Raw genomic sequence first — 18,944 nt, forward strand, 5'->3', positions numbered from 1 at the left:
ATGCTATATATTTTTCAAATGCGTCATCCCATGTAGTTAAATTTTTTAATGCTGGACTTATTATTATTCCTTGTTTGCTCACTCAGAGCATTGTTTCTGTTTATTGTTGTTATGAGAGCCCAAATCTATATCCTCACTAGTTATAATATTGAAAAGAACTGGCAACTGCGAGGTTTGAATAAAAGTGTTTGACTGTATGTTTAATAAATTCTTTGCTAAAACCCCAAGGTGAGCAGTTGTAATTTTATGCCTGGGTCATAAGAGTCCTTTTAGTTTGCTGTTTAAGAAGTTTTTCTTGTTTTTAATAAATTGGGCATTAGCGTGGTACTAATGGCAAAAGTTGACTTAGAGGGATATATATTCAGTAAGGGCTGTTATTCTCTTCAGCCAGCCAAACAAAATCTCACATCCCTTAAAGAATTTTTGCAAAACCAGTAATGTATACCTATCGTGCCATTAATTAAAATTAATGACTATATTGATACTTGGTTATACATTCTGGCACTGTTATTTCGCTAAAAACATTTCAGTTCTTTTCTGTTGCCTCTTTGCAGCCACTGTATTGCTGTGACCAGAAGGCAGTTGGTGTCTGTCATAGCAGTAACTGTTTGACATGCCAGTAGACACCAGTAGTGAGGCAAGCTGTCAAGTTGAAGAGGGAGGCCTCGAGGACAATGCTAGCATGGGGCTCTCCTGTGACAACTGAAGGGTACCAATAGGCTAGAAGGGCTGCAGAAAAGGCAACCACAGTGGCAAAAGCTGATGGCATCATGCATATGAGAAGTTTGGTGAGGTCAGGGAGGGAGATGGTTAGGTGGACTTAAAGATATTTTTGCAAACTGTTCAACATCTCAGGAGGCTGTTGCACAACTTTTCTCGGGCTATATTTAACAGGGGGTGAGGAAGTGCTTGACTACATCTGGGGATATTTTCAATCAGTTGAAATAACACTTTGAGGAACCCCTCAACTCTAGTTAACATTTGTAGCTAGTTAAAGCACCCCCCACCTCCTCAATTGGTTCTATGGAATAGCAAAACTTAAAAAAATATATATTATTATTTCTGCAACAACTTATTTTTTATTAAGACAGATCACAATGGAACCAAAAACTTCCAAGTAGGGAGAAAAAAATCCTATGGAGGTCCAAGATCAACTGGCTGCCCAAACACCAGCCCCAACCCCGCCAGCATGCTAACATTGAAAACGAAGCATTGGGCTTGCTTGCTATGAGCTAGGGGGAAACCGTGATCAAGAGAAAAGTAAAATCGCCGCTCACAACTATTCAGTTTAATGAGCCGGATGGAAGATCTTTGGATGGATGTGACTGTTGTCATTACCGTGTTCTGGGTGTGTCGTGAGGAGGCCACCGCGGCGATACTGTTTACGGACAGTAGATGGCAGTAAGTTCCACGCGGGGATCATGAGCGACCAGTGAATTCACCGAAGAAGAAGCTTTTGCATTTACGATAACGTTATCGGAAGTGGGACTTTTGACACTAATGGGGATGTGGGCTTTTCCACTTTGACGTCGGTCCTTCAATTGTTTAACTGTGTTTAATGTGGATGCTTAACGTGTTGTTTTTCGTTTAAATCATATCCAGTCGCGTTGTGTCGTTTAAATATTTAGGGATCCTTCCATTTTCTTTATTCACGTTTTTTTTTTCTCCATTTTTAACGTTGTCGTAGGGAAACAATGAGGCCTAACTGGGGAGCCGGAAAAACGAATGATTATATGGACGTGCGAGGTTAAGATTCATACAGGTATTTAGCTGTAGACGTTTTCTCGTTATCTCTAGTTTATATGCGTGTTTATTTAGTTATTTTTTTATTTATATGGTTAATCCGTCGCCGAGTCTTGACTGTGCTTTGTTATACACACTAATGGCAAATATCGACGGCCAGCCGATAAACTATTTAGCTAGCTACCTACCGTGATGTATGCTTAATACGAATGTGCGTTTATGTGGCTTTTTATCGTTTATTTGCCCTTTCCAGGGTACGATGCTGCTTGGGGAAACGGTGTCTATCCGCCTTAACCCGGCATTAGTCTGGAGATGAAATAAGATCAAATGGTAAGTAGCTAGATTTTATAAGAAGCTGATGAGTTTTCCATTGTAAGGAGATGCGTCAAACGCATTACATGATACGGATATTTTGCTGTACCTAAAGAGTGTTATGTTTGTTGAATTACTATAGTGTAATAGATGTAGCTTTCGCCTTAATTCGGAGACTGTGGATTGTCATGGTTTATGTCCGCAATATCAGTGGAAATATCTAATACTTCCACTGAGTGAAATTTTGTAAGGGGATAACGCTTTTTATTAAACGATAAATTGTCACGACGAAACTATTGCTTTGTTGTTATCAGTGAAAATCTAGGTTTGTTTCATTTCGTTTCGTACTTGTTTTCGTAATCAGCATTACGTGTGATGTGGATTTCCTTGTTGTGCATGAAAATACATTTACAACTCCGACGTAGACTGTGTAAATTGTAATGTTGTACAAATGTCGCTGCAGCTGCGATCTACTCACATACATCAAATAATACTAGATGCAACGTTGCAATAAAGATCGTAAGGTTTTATGTTCGTTGTTATATATGAATCTGTAACTTATGTTTTCTGTTTTGTCTTCATTTTTCTTTACAGTAAGGATGGCCTCCCAACCTCAGGTCTTTTCATCCCCTTCAGTGTCCTCCAGTGCCTTTTCCTGTGTGAAAAAGCTGAAGGTGGAGAACTGTTTATGGGATGTAACAAGCCAATCGGGTGAGAGCAAGTACTACCTGCCCAGCCCCTCTCAGGGAAATGCCGCCACCCCTACATCCTCTGGCTTTAATGCTGCATATGGCTCATCGAACCTGATTCCCCCTCCAGCAGGGGGCTCCCGTGGGCAGATTGTGGTTCGCGCTGCGGACAGCACAGGCAGTCTCCCGGGGCCCTCCTCGTCCTCCTCCTCTTCCTCCACCTCCTCCTCCTCTTCGAGCTGCCGCGTGAATGAAGCCGCTTCCTCCAAGTCTCACGGTGTCTACCAGAGGCAGCACAATCTGAAACGCAAAAATGAAGAGGTTGACAGCAGCGACAGTGTCCAGATTCTGGAGGAGCTCTCTGCCCCCGCACTGTCCCACCGGGTCGGCGGCGATGGAACTGCCGTCCAATCTATTGCTCATTCCACCTCCACCACTAAGAGTAGCAACTCCCACAGCGAAGGGGACTACCAACTGGTACAGCATGAGATCCTTTGCTCCATGTCCAACAGCTATGAGGTTCTGGAGTTTCTAGGCCGTGGAACGTTTGGCCAGGTGGCCAAGTGTTGGAAGCGTGGCACTAATGAGATTGTGGCAATTAAGATCCTGAAAAACCATCCGTCGTATGCCCGCCAAGGGCAAATTGAGGTATGCATATAGTTTGTGTAGACTGCCTTCTCCGATACCACTAACCACAGTTCTTGCACAACTTAAGTCGATGGAATGATATTCTCATTCATATTATTGCATATGGTCGCTACTTATAACAGCTTTATTCAGTAACTGAAAACATAGAAGAGAAACCCTGACTATGACTTCCATTGGTCCAGTGGACATACTATAGATAATGTTTTACAGAGTGTTGGGGTGTCATTTCATGTCCTGAATAGATGTAGCAGCATGACCTTCCAAAACAAATGTTTGCTCATTCACAGGCCAATGTAAGTGTCCTTTAACAGACTTAAGACATGGAAATGGCTGTCTTTCAGCACCAATTACAGAGTTCCCCAGTTTAAGTCCTGGAGGGCCAGAATCCAACACAGTTTTTGGATTTTCCTGCTTGAACAGATGTGCAAACTGCTGGATTCTGGCCCTCCATGACTGGATTTGGGGACCCCTGACCTGAAACAGAGGTCAAATTTTTCCCATGTTCAGCAACCTCTTGGCTTCTCCTCTTAGGTGAGCATCCTGAGCCTGCTAAGCACGGAGAACGCGGACGAGTTCAATTTTGTGAGGTCACTTGAGTGCTTCCAACACAAGAACCACACTTGTCTGGTGTTTGAGATGCTGGAGCAGAACCTCTACGACTTCTTGAAGCAAAGCAAGTTCAGTCCGCTGCCGCTGAAGTCCATCCGGCCCGTGCTGCAGCAGGTGGCCACCGCTCTCACTAAGCTGAAGAGCCTGGGCCTCATCCATGCTGACCTCAAGCCCGAGAACATCATGCTAGTGGACCCCGTCCGCCAGCCCTTCCGTGTTAAGGTCATCGACTTTGGCTCCGCCAGTTACGTCTCCAAGGCAGTTTGCTCCACCTACCTTCAGTCACGCTATTACCGGTGAGCCTTGTGTACCGGGGATAGTCTTTGAGAATGCCAGGGCAAGTGTGCATGACAGTGGTGCGGTTCCCTACATTCTTTTGCTGCCCGCTTAACTTGGCAGCATTTCTTTAGTTCAGTTCAGATACTTGGGGCTGTGAGCAGAAGCTCACGGGTCTGAATCCCTGATAGTTTCCCAATGATAAATTTCTCGCATAGGAAAGGAAGTCTTTAACAGGGCGGCTGGATTATGTGGTGCAGTTATATTGAAGGTATGGCTTCTTGTGTGTCGGCTAACGGTTCTGTTGTGTGGTGCGTAACCCAGAGCCCCTGAGATCATCCTGGGCCTTCCTTTCTGTGAAGCCATCGACATGTGGTCCCTGGGGTGCGTTATAGCTGAGCTCTTCCTCGGATGGCCGTTGTACCCTGGAGCTTCCGAATATGACCAGGTCAGTGATTAATAATGTGAAAGCAGTAGCTACCAGATTCCTACAAACATCATTTTTTAAGTGCTGTTCCTTTTCCTTCTTGAAACGAATGTGCTCGGTGGAAATGTCACTTACCTTTAAAATGACATTGAAGAACATTAGTGTTCTCTGGATCTGTGTTTCGAAAGGATTGGTACCGGCTGATCCTAGACATTAACCAGAGGTGCTTGTCGTAACTGTTGTGCCACAGATCCGTTACATCTCCCAGACCCAAGGGCTGCCGGCTGAGTACCTTCTGAGTGCAGGAACCAAAACCAGCCGCTTCTTCAATAGAGGCCCTGATTCCAGCTACCCCCTCTGGAGACTGAAAGTAAGGCTCACATTTTTCTAGTGTTAAATCATATGGCTCTCATATAGTGCATACACACTGTGACTGACCTGGATTGTCCTTAGTAAAGAAGTAATATTGAATTCAATCTTTCTTGGTGATATTTAGCGCATGCACTTTCTCTCTCTGCTTAGTATAGCCATGTGATCTGTAAATCGCAGGGATCTTATTTGTAAGTTGTTCCAGTGCATGTTGATGGTATGATTGCATTCATAATGTGTTTTCATTTTGCAAACAGACACCTGCAGAACATGAGGCAGAAATGGGCATAAAGTCAAAGGAGGCTCGCAAATACATCTTTAACTGCCTAGACGACATGATGCAGGTAGAGTTCCGTGTCTTGGCATATTAGCCATTTTAGGTTGGTATGTCTGCTGTGAGGAAGATGTGCTGACTGCCCACTGCACCAGGACATATTAACTATATTAGTTTCTCAAATATCAGAAAGGAAGCTGATAATGTTCAGCTACTCTGGTTCTGGTCAATCGGGACATGCTGTTGGCATGATGGGTGGTGTTTCCCCAGTTAGTCCTAAATTTGACAGTTTATGGATGTTAGTCTGGTCTGATATTGTATTTTCTAGTCATAATTATCCTTCATACAGCATTTTGTATTTCTAACTTGTGAGGTGTGACTTAACATCCCAAAAACACCTGCCAGATGTGGAAATTTCAGGTTCAGAAAGTAAAAATCCAGATCCATGATTTTGTTTCAACCAACCAGTTAAGTACACTGTGACTATGCTGAACTGTTTGGTTGAAGCAAAATCTTAGTCTGGATTTTTACTTTCTGGACCTGAAATTTCCACCTCTGTCACCTGCTAAGGTGTGCATTTCTGACAGTGGATCTTGAAAGAATTAACATTAATATATAAACATGCATGTGATAAACAATATTTGTTTTAAAGAAAAGCCTGGAAGGGTGGGGACCTGAGCCTGCCTTGGTTTTGACTGTTCTTCATCTCCTCTCCCAGGTGAACATGACCAATCTGGAAGGGACTGACATGCTAGCAGAGAAGGCCGATAGGAGGGAGTTTATTGACCTGCTGAAGAAGATGCTGACCCTGGATGCAGACAAACGAATCACCCCCATGAAGACACTGAGCCACTCCTTTGTCACCATGGCCCACTTGCTCCATTTTCCGCACAGCTCACAGTAAGCACGCTCCCATCTAGATTGCCTTGCTAGAAAATTCTCCATCCAGCCTTTCTGCTTGCCTCCCCATGCTTATCTAGATCTTTTGTTCTCTGCAGAGTTGAAAGCGAAGCACCTCTGCCATCTCTGTTCAGGTTTTTGGTTAAACTAGTGATGTTTCTTACCTTTCGCAGCGTGAAGTCCTGTTTCCAGAACATGGAGATATGTAAGCGCCGGTGCACTGCCTTTGACAACGGGAAGAACCTCTTCTCTAGCAACAGCACGCCTGGGGCAGCCACTAACCTCACAGTTACCTTCAGCAGCCAGCTCAACCAGCACAATCAGGTATTCATCTGTGGAAATGTTGTAGCTGCATTATAATAATGGAGGACCTGGCTGGGTAAAACTGTCATTTCATTTGGAATAGCGCTTATTAGTCAGCGGTATTGTCTCAGTACACTGCGTAAAATATTAGTCTCTCCATATACCGCCATTATGTCCGACATTTAAATACAGAGATACCTCCACATACCACTCATCTCCTACCAGTGGTACATGTACCATAGTTTGAGAATCATTGGTCCTAATTAACTATTCAAGTTTGTGGCAAAGCCCAAAGTCTGTCTCCAAGGCAGATGCTGCTCTTAAAGGCCAGCTCTCACAGCTACTGTGTCTTACACTCGCTCCAGGTGTCTTCTGCTGGTGGTCCATCTCTTTCTTTGAGCAGCAACGTCCCACTGCTCAACTACCAGCCTGCTCTCTGCCAGCAGGCCACCATCAACATCCCAGGCTTCACCCAGCAGAGTGTCCCACTGCCAGCCCGGCCTCCACAGCTGTGTGCCCAAGCCGAGCCCTTCCAGCAGACCCTCATCGTGTGCCCTCCTACCATCCAAGGTACCGGTGGCCCCGTTGCCCGTACGAAGCAGTACTGAGCTCCCATGATTGAGAGGTCATGCTGCTCCAGATGGCTTCATCTGTGACATGATTTCAGAAGCAAAAACTCAGCAGCACATGACCTTGTCGGCCGGTTGAATTTGTGTCGCTAGGGCTTCAGTCCTCCAGTAAGCACCCCAGTTTTCCAGTGAGGATGGACAACACTGTACCTATGGTCGCCCAGAACCAATCCAGCCAACCTCTACAGATTCAGCCAGGCATGCTCACACAGGTAAGGCCCGACAAAAACACCTACTCACTTAAAAAAGTAAATCGCTCTTTGCTTCAGGTGCCCGTTTCATCCTTATTTCATTTTCCCATTGAACATTAAGTTTTGCTTTTTCAGATTTACAGTCTACAGTTGATGTTTCTGTCCCTCTATAAAAGGAGCATCTAGTTGTTTCAGAGAGCAACAGTCAACGCTTAAGGGGTTTTGGGACTGACTAATGACTTTAAAATGAAGGGTCTTTTTCTTCACGTTGTTTGGTGATCTGCAATGGACTGAGTGCTATTATACTTAAGCTTCCTTTGTATAAAGGTCCTAAGATGTATTTGCAAGATGTTGCTTTTTTTGTCAGCTTACAATTACACCACAACGCCTGTCACAGCTCCCCCTGCGCCCCCACCCAGTCTGTGTGCTGCATTCTGACTGTGAAATAGACAAATGGCATATTGTCAAACAGGAGTGTGACTTTGCTTATGCTTTGACTTATCTGTGTACAAATCATGTAACAACCTTGCTTCTAGTATTGAGAGCCACATCTCGTGGTGATGAGTACTCCGCCTTGGAAGCTAGCGATTAATAAGTCAGGTCGGGTATTTTAAGTGGATTGGTTTACTAGGAATGTGTATTTTTGTGTTCACTACAGATGGGCTTAGAGCTGTGAGCCATACATACAGACGTATACATAATACATAGATATTTGCATTCATACATTGCCCGGCCAAAACAAGTAATTTGAATTTATATCAGCAAATACTTAAGAGCCAATGACTGGATCATTATTGCAGCTCAGCAATGTTATGCAGCAATAAAGTGAAGTCAGCTGAGTACCTGAATCTACTGAATGGCCAAGTTACACCTCCATCCATCATCAATGGATCTTTTCTTCCCTGTTGGCATGGGCACATTCCAGGACCAGAATGCCAAGATTCTTTGGGTTTGAATTGTCAGAGTGGTTCAGGGAGCATGAGGAATTATTTTCACACATGACTTGGTCACCACAGAGTTGTGACCTTAACCCCATTGAAGGTCTTTGGGATGTGCTGAAGGAGGCTTTATGGAGGTTCAATCCGCTCGTCAATACAGGATCGCGGTGAGGAATGAATGCAAATCTGGATGAAAATAAAGGGTGAGATGCTGCATAAGCCTGTGGAAACAATGGCATGACAAATGTGCACCATAATCAAAGCTAAAGGCGGTCCAGTGAAAAATTCAAATGTCAACTTTTTTTTGGCCAGGCAGTGTACACACACACACACACACAGACACACACACAGACATACCCACCCACCCTGAACAGCTTTGCACCTTTAGGGGAAGTTTAAAATCGTTAGTAACTCATTATTGTCGATCAGTATCATTTAGTGCAGTGTTTCCCAATCTGGCCCTTGGGGACCCCAGTTGGTCCCGGTTTTGGTTCTCACTCTGCCCCCAGTAAACCTGGACTGTCTGTGGGTCCATGAGGAGCAGATCGGGAAACACTGATTTAGTGCTTGACTGTGGATGTTATTCCAATTCACAACTCACTAATTAGCATAAATACTTTGAGTGGCACAGTATTTACACTCCTTAAAATCCCTTAATCTGACATCGTAAATATACACTACATTGTATATTAACCCTCCGCGGAGTGCATGAACTCATTTGGAACTGGGTTACCATGGCATTTATGCAAACCCACAGCTTTTATTGATCAAGAATCTCAATTATTTAAGTATTTTCTTGCATTTGAGTTTAGGAGCTCCTGCTTTGAGGAGGAAAACACCAGCGTTCACTATTTACCATGCAAAGTACTACAAAACCAGAAGTTACTGCTGCATTGAAGTTATTAATCCTTAATTATTCTACATTAACATATATGATGACGCAGTAATATACTATGAGATGAAGATTTAAGTCTTAACGGTACATTTAGTAAATCCCAAGGCTTACACGTCAGACTCTCCTTTTCTCCTTATAGCCAGATGTTGATGATAGCCGGCAGACACACCCATCGACCCTTCCCGCCAAACTTTTCAAGTTATTTAACCCTCCATCCCCTCCCCCCCCCCCCCGTGCTCCCCGTCCTCCTCCTCTCCACCATGACCTCCTCCACCAGGGCTCCTGCACCCCATTGATGGTGGCTACACTCCACCCCCATATGGCGGCAGTGGCGCCCCAGTACTCGGTCCCCCTGGCGCTGGGCTGTGGGGCCGGAAGGCCTGCCCTCTTGGAGCAGACTGCCACCATGCTGGTAAAGCGACGCCATGGGTCCTGCTCCCCCTGCAAACCCCGCCCCCCCCAATAATCCCGCCCCTCCAGACTCCTCCCCCAGATGGCATGGGGCGCATGTGCTGATTGGTCTGCGCTTTGCTTGTGGCTTCTCATGTCCATGCCCCTCCCTAAAACCCTCCCCTCCTCACTGAGGGACTTATGACTTAATAGAAAAACTGTTGCAAGCCAATGTTCTAACAGCAGTGAAATTGTACTTAAGATTACAAGATTGCTTTTTACTTGGAAAAATTTGAGTGATATTTAGCATACCTGTTAATTAAAAATGCAGTAACGATGCTTGTTTGCTGACTGAACGGAGACAAAGGACTGCCAATCTCAATGCGTCCCCATCCCACGCCGGACACGTGCTTCTGGTTGGTCTAACCCGTTTTATTTCAGAGCCCTGTGCTTGTAGGATCCCCAGAATGTGCATACTCTTCTCTTGGGTACCTTATCAAGCCTTTTCTGAATTCCAGGGCAAAGCCAAACAATCAGAGGAACTTGTCTTCATTATCATTATATTTGAAACTAGTTGTATTAATTTTTCCTCACTTTCCTCTCTAGTTCCTTTTGTTCCTCAGATTAATTTAACTCTTTTCTTCCTAGCAATAACAATCAAGATTCCTTATTTGCAGGTTGGTGTTTTTGGAAGGTTGTCACTAAGTCCCAAACCATCAGAAATAAATGATGATAAAAGATATTGTAATATGTAGCACCTCAAATTTGTTAAATGCATTAGCATGTGGTTCATTGCAGGATATGGAAAAAAATGCATAGTTTATAAAGCATCACGGTGGCTCCTGTGTTTCTTTCCCCATTCCTCCCAGTATTGGGAGGGGTCATGTGACCCAGTGGAGTGTGGTAGGGAGAGAATTGACCCGTTGTCTGTGTCCCGTCCAGGCATTGCAGTGCATGTGCAAGTCATGCCTGTGCTTGCTCTAACTATTGGCTCGTGCTGGATTAAAAAAAAAAGTGGCTTTCTACTCGCTTGCACTGCACACATACAAGCCCCCGATAAACATGTGTCAGTGGTATACAGCCTTTGCATATAATATGCCAGGTTCTGCTCCGGAAGAGCCTGTTGCAAACGTTTCCATTTCCCGGCTGTGATGCGGACTGATTCGTGGTTGCCCTTGTGTGTATCCCTCAGCAGGCGTGGCCGGCTGGCACTCAGCAGATACTCATCCCGTCCACCTGGCAGCAGATGCCCGGGGTGGCCCTCCACAATCCCTCGCAGTCAGTCATCACTGACTCGCCACTAGGGGCGCTGCTCTCCGAGAGCTCCACCCAGCAGGTCCCCAACTGGAGGTCAGTGCAGTGCGGTGGGCGGGGCATGGTAGCAAGTGCTGCGATCGTGAATTTGTCTGCTTCATTGTATAATTAAAATGACTCTAAGACTTTATGATAATTTATAAGAATTTTTCCTTAGCAAAGGGGTCAGTAATTTCAAATATCTTTGGCTAAAATTTATGCTTTTTTTTTTTTTAAACACTGTTAGCATTGGTTGAATGCAGATTAATTAGCCCAGTTTTTTTACACATTGAACTTGGCTGGTTTCAGGGGCTGGAAGCCTATCCCAGGCAGTTTAGGGCACAAGGCAGAGGTACAGCATAGACAGGGTGCCAGTCCATCCTAGGACTAATAGGCACGCACAGGTACACAGTCACACACTGGGCAGTTTAGAGATGCTATTTAGCCTGTAACAGTATGTCATTGGACTACAGGAGTAGCAGGAAGGAACCTGCACAATGCCAGAGGAACAGGCAAACTCCCCACAGAGCTGGTTGGATTGTTTATGGGTAATACCTCTGAGGGTGTAACGCTGTAGCCTCATACGTCCATGCATGTGGGTTTGACTCCTGTTAGATTCATTTTAGTCCCAGTTGCCCATAGTGCGTGAGACTGGAATGCCACCCAGGATATGCCTCACTTCCTGGGTTAGCTGAACATCATTTTTATTTATCATAGGTTTGGTGAAATAGCTGTATAGCTTTAAATATACTCTTAAGTGTCCCTTTCAGTTTTATTTGATTCGAGTCAGACATTCAGCCAATATCGCAATTGTGGCAAGTTAATTGACATCAACTAAAGTAAAACCAGTCAGCCTCCCAATCCCTGGCCCATAGCTGAACTAAACTGTTTTTTTTTTTTTCTGTGAATTTGACTTGGAAGTCATTTGTGGTTCCAACACAGGGGCTGCCATGGCGGGCAGCACAACAACATGCCACAGCACGCCTCCATCCTGGGGGGTCACCTGGGCTCCTCTCAGCCTCTCAATATGGGCACCAGTAATGCCAGAGCACAGCAAGGCGGGCAGCTGGGGCCCAGGGCCAGAGTGCGGCACTCTGACAGCAGAGCAAGGTTACCTCCTCTCGCTTTACATTGTTATAAAGACAATAATACCTGTTACACACGTTTGAACATGAGTTAAGATGTACATCAGGGTTATTCAACTCGCGGTCCTCGAGGTCCGAGCCCTGCTGGTTTTCCAGCCTTCCTTTACCTGTCAGTCAGGTGTGAAGCCTCTGACCAATCAGAATCAGTAATTATTAAACAACTACCTGGGAGAACTGAAAACACGGCCTGGATTTGGAATCGAGGTCCATAGTTGAAGAACCCTGATCTAGATGATCTACATTTTTGACAGGATAGAGAAGTTAACTTTGTAGTGCAGTGCAGTGCATTTTACACTGTGTATCATTTCAGAAAATATTAGGCTCTCTGCATACCACTATTGTCACCATAAAGACATACCTCTTCTGACCACTAGAGGGGGCATGTGCACCACCCTAGTGTGCATACCATAATTTAAGAACCACTGTCTTACTGTATTATTATGTCCCTTTTGCTTATATGAAACTTGTCACTGAGGGGTGTGAATTGCTCCTTGAATATCAGAATAACTGAATTGATGGTCTGTACATACTGTATACGGTCGTTCGGCTCGCTAACGCTCATCGACGCCTACAGGCCGAAGTCTCTGCTGCAGCCCAGTGCCCATGTTGTGCACAACAGCCCGCTGCTGAACTCGCCAGCTTACAACGCCGTCCTGTCTCAGCCGATCGTCATCTCCGACACTCCGAGCCCTGCTGTCAGCATCATCACGATCCACAGTGACACGGAGGATGAGGATGAGCGGAAGTTTCCCACGGTCAGGTAAGCTTGCTTGGTAGGAGCAAACTGAGTGTAGTTAATAGCTCTATTCCATGTGTCCTAATGATGCTATGAAGTCGCTAGAACATTGACTGTGGAATGACATGTATCCTTATTTTATGCCAGTTACTACTTTTGTTTTAACAGTACATGACTGATACTCTAAAATTACTATGTGTGTGATTAATTTCTTTTACTTAATTTAGGGTTACTCTTCTTATTTATTTATTGCTTTAAGATAGGAGCCATATTTTCTTTGTGGGTGCAATGCAATTTCGTTGTATATTTGTACAATGACAAAGGAAACTATCTATCAATCTATATATTTTTTTCAGTTTCTAGCGATTGAGCTTGACTTTTTGGTATATTTAAAGGGTTTTTTTTTTTCTCCCACAGTCTCTCAAGCCTCCCACTTTGTATATTTGAAGTTTTCCCTACCTAAGCACGAGCACAGTGTTGAGCATTGTGTCCAGTAACAACCGATATGCTTAGTATTGCTCTTCGCATATGCAAAGACTCGTGAGGTTAAACTGCTGTACTGCACTAACCTTCTGTCACAGCTGTGGGGCCCCCCAACGGTCCAACGTCATCAGCTGCGTAACCGTCCACGACTCCCAGGACTCTGACTCCTCCACCAGTAGCCCCCTCAGCCCCAGGCACCTGCCCAGCTTTGTGGAGACGTCCAACCCCTTGTCTCGCTCCCTGGCCATCATGGTGCCGCCCGTGAAGGCCCAGCCTGGAGAGAACGCCGTGTCAGGTACCTGGACTCGCTCACAGCATGTAGCACAGAGAATAGTCTCTCTTTTTTTCTTTTTTTGTTTTCCCCTGTCCATTTTCCTGCTTGGCGTAATAACATTGCCCACCGGAACATTCCAGGCCAGCCTCTAAGTACCTGCAGTAAGCTGAAGAAGGGGGGCGTTCACCAGCCTTGCAGTGCTGGGACCTCGAGCACCAATCGGCACCACCAGGCCATCACCAGCCGCTCCCAGCCACTCAACCTGAGTCAGGTAAGGCCTCTTAATTAGCCCCTGGGCTCCTGAGACAACACAGTGGGTTTTAACACCTGTGCTGCTGTTCTAGGTTCAACCATCTGCCATAACATCTCAAGACAGGACGGCCGGTGGGTCCCTGCGCCGGCAGCCCGGCTACCACGCTGCCGCCTCCACGCATTCCTCTTTCAGCCTGCAGGAGGCGCCCATCTTCAGCTCGGCTCCCAGCTTCTACGCTTACCCCGCTTCCGCAGCCTTGGCTTCCGTCTCCCAGGCGGTGGATCAGCTGCACAACTCGTCCGCCGCCGCCTCTTCCTCCTCTTCCTCTGGCCGTCACGTCGGCGGCTCATACTCCTCCTCTTACAGCCTCCTGCCGAAGACCGGCGCGGCGGCCCGGGCTCAGTACCAGCACCAGTTTCCGGGCCAGCCCTATGCCCGCTCGGCTGCTGGTCAGGCGGGCTACCAGCTGGGTCACCGCAAGCTGGACAGACAGTACCTTTACCTATGAAGTGTAGAACCCTGCGCGGTCTCACCTGCAGCTTCACTACCCAGAACCACTCAGCTGCACCAGTGCATCCATGTTAGTTTTAAGCCTGTGGTGAAGATGCTCTGCTTACACTCAGAGCTTCTCTTCCCAATACTGATATTTTAAACAACTAGTTTTAAAGCCTGTTTTAACAGTCTTAATTGCTTTTAATTTGATTTAATTTGTATAAATAACAAAATTGGTGGACGGCACGCTGGCTCAGTGACTGTCAGTGGCTGGCGCTGTTGCCTCTCACCTCCAGGGTGGGGCCTTTGGGTCCCGCCTCCGCTCTGTGTGTGTGGAGTTTGCATGTTCTCCCTGTCACGCGGGTTTCCTCCGGGTGCTCCGGTGTCGTCCCGCAGTCCAAAGACATGCAGTTTGGCTAACTGGCATCTCAAAATTGCCTGTGGAGTTTGTGTGCTTGTGTGTTATGAGCCCTCTGGTGGACTGGGTGTCCTGCCAGAGCGTGTCCCTCTGACCTTTGCTGCCTGGGATTGGCTGCAGGCCTCTGTGATCCTGTCCAGGATAATTGTCGGAAGACAGACAGACAGACAAACGGATGGATGGTCAGACCATACTGTTTTACAAAGCCTTTTAGTTCTACTCTTATGTCTAGTCTAACTAATAAATGGCTTAAGTCGTGGTGTGAAAGCAGACTTTTCATTTGGTAGATGTTTAAAGTACAAGGTTGAACCCTTTGTGACATAGTAAGTGCTCAGCACATTAGCCTTTCTATGTAATGGAGACCATTATTTTTGTTTTAGATGTGATGTTGGGAGCAAAGGGAGCCAGATACCAGTTCAAGGCCTCTGTCCTTATGTTCTCCACAAACTCTGAGTGAGTCTATAGTTTCCACCTGCTGCCCTGCTTTCATCGTGTATTGATGTCTCTTAGTGTGTTTATTGCTTGCTGTCTGTGTGTAGTCTTGACCTAAAGCCCAAAAATGCTATTTGCTCCTCATGGCCGCCCCCATATTCATGTCTTGGAAAGTAGTAAATCATTCGCTGTTGTTTTAATGTGTCAGATTTAGCCCCAGATTTATAAGGAATAGTCACATATGAAACTGTTGATGCTAATGATGCATTTTAACTTATGATGTCATATAGTTCATATTAAGGTGTTATTTTGACTACGTAATTAGTAAACAACATAAAGGGGAACAAAATACCACCCCAGAACTAAAAGATTTTAAAAAGAAAGTATTTGAATTCTGTAGTTGAAAGTTTCTGTTTTTGAAGGAATGGAAACTGTAGAAACGTGTTTTATGAGTAAATCTGTAATCAGTGAGCAAAGTTAACTTTGGAATGGTAGTTTGCAGCAAAGTAGCAGAAAGTAATGGAGATTTTATGTTCACATGGAACTTTTATCCATTGCATGTGACTGCAATTTTTGCATCGCTATAGTACACAAACCACTTATGGAGAAGAGTTTCATTGTGTAACAGGTAGCTCTGTAGTGTTTCAGAAAGGAAGCAGTTTTGGATTTGCTGGAAGGGTTTCAGAATCCAATGACCTTGTGTGGTAAAATGCAACTCAAAATACAAAGAGCCTTTGATGTCATAAACATTTAACTTTGTATGTAGAAAGTATAAAGCTTTAGGGCATCACACCGCACTTAGTATATCATTATATCCATCTTTTGACACACATGTTGTGAAGACAAGAAAAAAAATCTTGTCTTTATTATCACTTATTAATTGTAAACATTTCATTGTGCCTCAAAGCTATAATCTTTTGCAACCATTTACAGTCCTCTTCTACAGTCGCTTAGGTGATTTTTTTTTTTTTTAATGAAACTTAAAATCTCACTTATTACCCCACTTTTAAAACTGAATTTATCTTAACTGCTTAACCGCATATGCCTGCTTGCAGTTTAGAGAATAATGAAATTTGCAATGTTTAGTTACATGAAGTTAAGAAAACTGTGGCTTTGACTTTTCTGCAAGAATCGTTTCAAACTGTTTACACCTGTAATGTTTTATCTGTAGACTGTAAGAATGGTGTGATTGGTAAGGGAGTAGCTAAATCTCTGTAAAGAATACAGCAGTACTATAGAATTGCAGTTTGTGGGTGTTTGGTGTTGGGGGAGGGGTGGGTTACATCAAACTATTGACTCTGCAGTCTCTGTTTAAGATGATGATCTTTTCTGTTTTGACATCATTTTTAATATTCTGGGACCGAGAGTCATGCTAATCTTTCATCATGTCTTTTACTGCAGGGGTAAATTTAACAGGCTTTGTGCTGTGTTGATTTGTAACTGACTGAATGCGTCTCTCAAGACCCAAAGAAAAACGTGGCAATTATTTTTCCATCGTAAAAAAAAAAAAACCATGGAAAATATGTAGAATCTTCTGGTCTGTTCAGGTGGACCAGGGTACCACTTTAATGTCTCAGCTGTAATGTTTACCTTTTAGCTGTCTGATTTGTCAGTGAGCTGCCTAGTTGCTTGTCCCCTTCATATTCACCAGCCTTCAGTATTTGGGTGTTTAGGAAGGGGGGGAGACTGTGGTAAAATTAGTAGTAATGATTCTCTTAGCTTCTAACAGGAAATTTTAAGTACTAAAGATGAATGGAATGCAACAAGTTTACATTTCTTGTTGTTTAATTTATACGCCCTACCTTAATAAACCAAAACTACTACATCTGAAACAACACTTTAATATGGCACTGTAAATAAAATGGGTAAAAAACTAATAATGTCAACTTGTCTGTCAGCTTCCTGGAATTCCTGCCACAGTGTTTCTTGCAAAGAATTCTGGAGCAACCTTCTGGTTCGAAGTTCCTTCAGATGTGTTCTTTAAAACCAGTATTTACTTCCATAGATGACTTTTTTCCTAGCGAATAAATCATTTTTAGTAAATGGATCTTATTACAGCTTATCGGACATTTCATGTCTTTAGCTGAAACATAAGTAAAATAACAGTTGTAGTGGCACCGTTCTTGTGGAATCTGCGCCGCTCAATTTGAATTTAAGTGCTTCTCGATCTAACAGGAGAGGCGGCGAAGTAGCAGTTATATTACGGGATACTTCCCAATGTAAACGCTGTCCACAGAGAAGAGCTATCTGATCCGTTGGGCTTAGCCCCTAGATTGGACGAGGGCTCAATCGGTTTGTATACACACACACACGCGCACACACACACTAAAATATGAAATACATCAGGATACCCAATACAGAGAATATATATTTTTTGGGGTAATTTCGAGTCACATGCAGTGCATCACTGATGATCAAAGATGTGAAAGCAGAAAGCTATTCTCATTAGTCTTTTAAGCAAAAAATAAAAGAAATAGAAAGGCTGCAGTCAGAATAGCAAACCGTTACATCAACTATGTCAATTCTCATTGTTCTTAAATATGCTCATGTAGCAAAGCTAAAAAGGAAATGTTTTTGTAACTTCACCCAATTTTAGTTGTAGTACTTAAATTTTATAACCAGGAGATTAACAGGATATTTTTTTATGTTTCCAGCTCTACAGATGTTTTTTCTTTCTTTCGCAGTTATATGTCCCCTGTTGAATGTTGTTATATATGTTGATTTTATAATTGTGCAAGTTATGTTCAATTGTTACAGTAAAGTAAGTTTAATGAATTTGACTCCCCAAAGAATGGGGTTTAATTATGTTACTTCGATATGCTTTGGGTACCGCTGAACCAGGACAGTAATAGGATAGAATAGAAAACCATTATTATCATTGTACAGGTATCGAATACAATGTATATATAAATATATAAAATGTACATATACAGGGGAGGGGAAAAGCCCCACACTCATCATCATTGCATTTTGTTACATTTTAGTCAGAGAGAAAAACTTATTTTATGTTCAGCTTGCCAGACCCCATCATTTATGTTAGATATTATATCACATTACAGAGCAAAAAGGATTATACAGGTTAAAAAGCAGAGATTTATCATGGAGAACCAGGAAGATGTCACACTGTGATACAGTAAATAAGATTCCTCCAGCACAGAGTGAGCTATCCCAGCATGCACAGCGACACTGCGGACTTTCCAATAACATTAAACCCTGGATAGAGGGTTTCAGTGAATGACGTGGTGACCATCTGCAGGAGGGTCAGTCTCTCAGAGGAGACTTTGTAGAAGAACAGAGTACCCACCTCCCAGTCCAGATAAACTCCTACTCTGCGGGAACCTGAGGGCTGAATGGGTATATTAGTCTGTTCATTATTGTGCAGGACAAAGTATCTGTCAGGAAAACAGCACAGACTCAATGATTTGTCATGGAATCCAAACCCATGGTTACTCTTCCCTTTCCTCCCAATTCCTATATAACTGACTGCTATCCGGACTCCTTCTCCTTCCCACTCAGCCTCCCAGTAACAGCAACCAGTCAGACTCTCCCTGCACAGAACTTGGACCCACCAGTCAAATCTCTCTGGATGATCAGGATATGAATGCAGTTCAGGCCCCCAGGTCACCTTCCTGTTCCCCTCTGACAGAAACAGGGCTTTTGTTTATTGTGTTGAGGTCCAGTGACAGCTGTAGGCAAGAGGAAGAGCCACTAATGCCATCAGACAGACCAGGATCTCTGGCATTTTATCACCGACACCTCACACACTCACTGACACAGAACTCGCTCCAATACACACATTTTATTCCCAATATACTCCTGTAGCTG

The 18,944-nt window shown here is 44.1% G+C and overlaps 1 protein-coding gene across 7 annotated transcripts; it reads left to right on the forward strand.

Annotated features, from left to right (window-relative positions):
• Positions 1 to 1,444: 1,444 nt before the first annotated feature.
• Positions 1,445 to 16,999, forward strand: hipk1a (homeodomain interacting protein kinase 1a). Of its 7 annotated transcripts, none has more exons than XM_023835009.2 (19): positions 1,445 to 1,762; positions 1,997 to 2,073; positions 2,650 to 2,766; positions 2,878 to 3,392; positions 3,924 to 4,297; positions 4,602 to 4,725; positions 4,955 to 5,074; positions 5,331 to 5,417; positions 6,066 to 6,247; positions 6,421 to 6,571; positions 6,916 to 7,120; positions 7,273 to 7,391; positions 9,481 to 9,615; positions 10,786 to 10,943; positions 11,829 to 11,996; positions 12,606 to 12,791; positions 13,349 to 13,545; positions 13,665 to 13,795; positions 13,869 to 16,999. In XM_023835009.2, exons 3-19 carry the CDS (start codon positions 2,655 to 2,657, stop codon positions 14,283 to 14,285), a joined length of 3,381 nt encoding a protein of 1,126 aa, XP_023690777.2. In that variant the 5' UTR covers positions 1,445 to 1,762; positions 1,997 to 2,073; positions 2,650 to 2,654; the 3' UTR covers positions 14,286 to 16,999. The 7 variants fall into 7 exon arrangements, with proteins under 7 accessions (XP_023690777.2, XP_023690772.2, XP_023690773.2 ...); XM_023835008.2 differs by having other exon boundaries at positions 1,446 to 1,762; positions 2,875 to 3,392; XM_023835004.2 differs by having other exon boundaries at positions 2,650 to 3,392.
• Positions 17,000 to 18,944: the final 1,945 nt, after the last annotated feature.

The sequence above is a fragment of the Paramormyrops kingsleyae genome, chromosome 6, assembly GCF_048594095.1.
Source record: "Paramormyrops kingsleyae isolate MSU_618 chromosome 6, PKINGS_0.4, whole genome shotgun sequence".
Classification (NCBI taxonomy): Eukaryota; Metazoa; Chordata; class Actinopteri; order Osteoglossiformes; family Mormyridae; genus Paramormyrops; species Paramormyrops kingsleyae.

Bases quoted from the DNA above. Each gene is read 5' to 3' on its own strand.
- hipk1a (XM_023835004.2), top strand. From the start codon at position 2,655: ATGGCCTCCCAACCTCAGGTCTTTTCATCCCCTTCAGTGTCCTCCAGT. The intron at 7,392-9,480 runs GTAAGGCCCGAC...CTCCTCCACCAG, and splicing joins AGCCAGGCATGCTCACACAG to GGCTCCTGCACCCCATTGAT. The intron at 11,997-12,605 runs GTTACCTCCTCT...CGACGCCTACAG, and splicing joins CACTCTGACAGCAGAGCAAG to GCCGAAGTCTCTGCTGCAGC.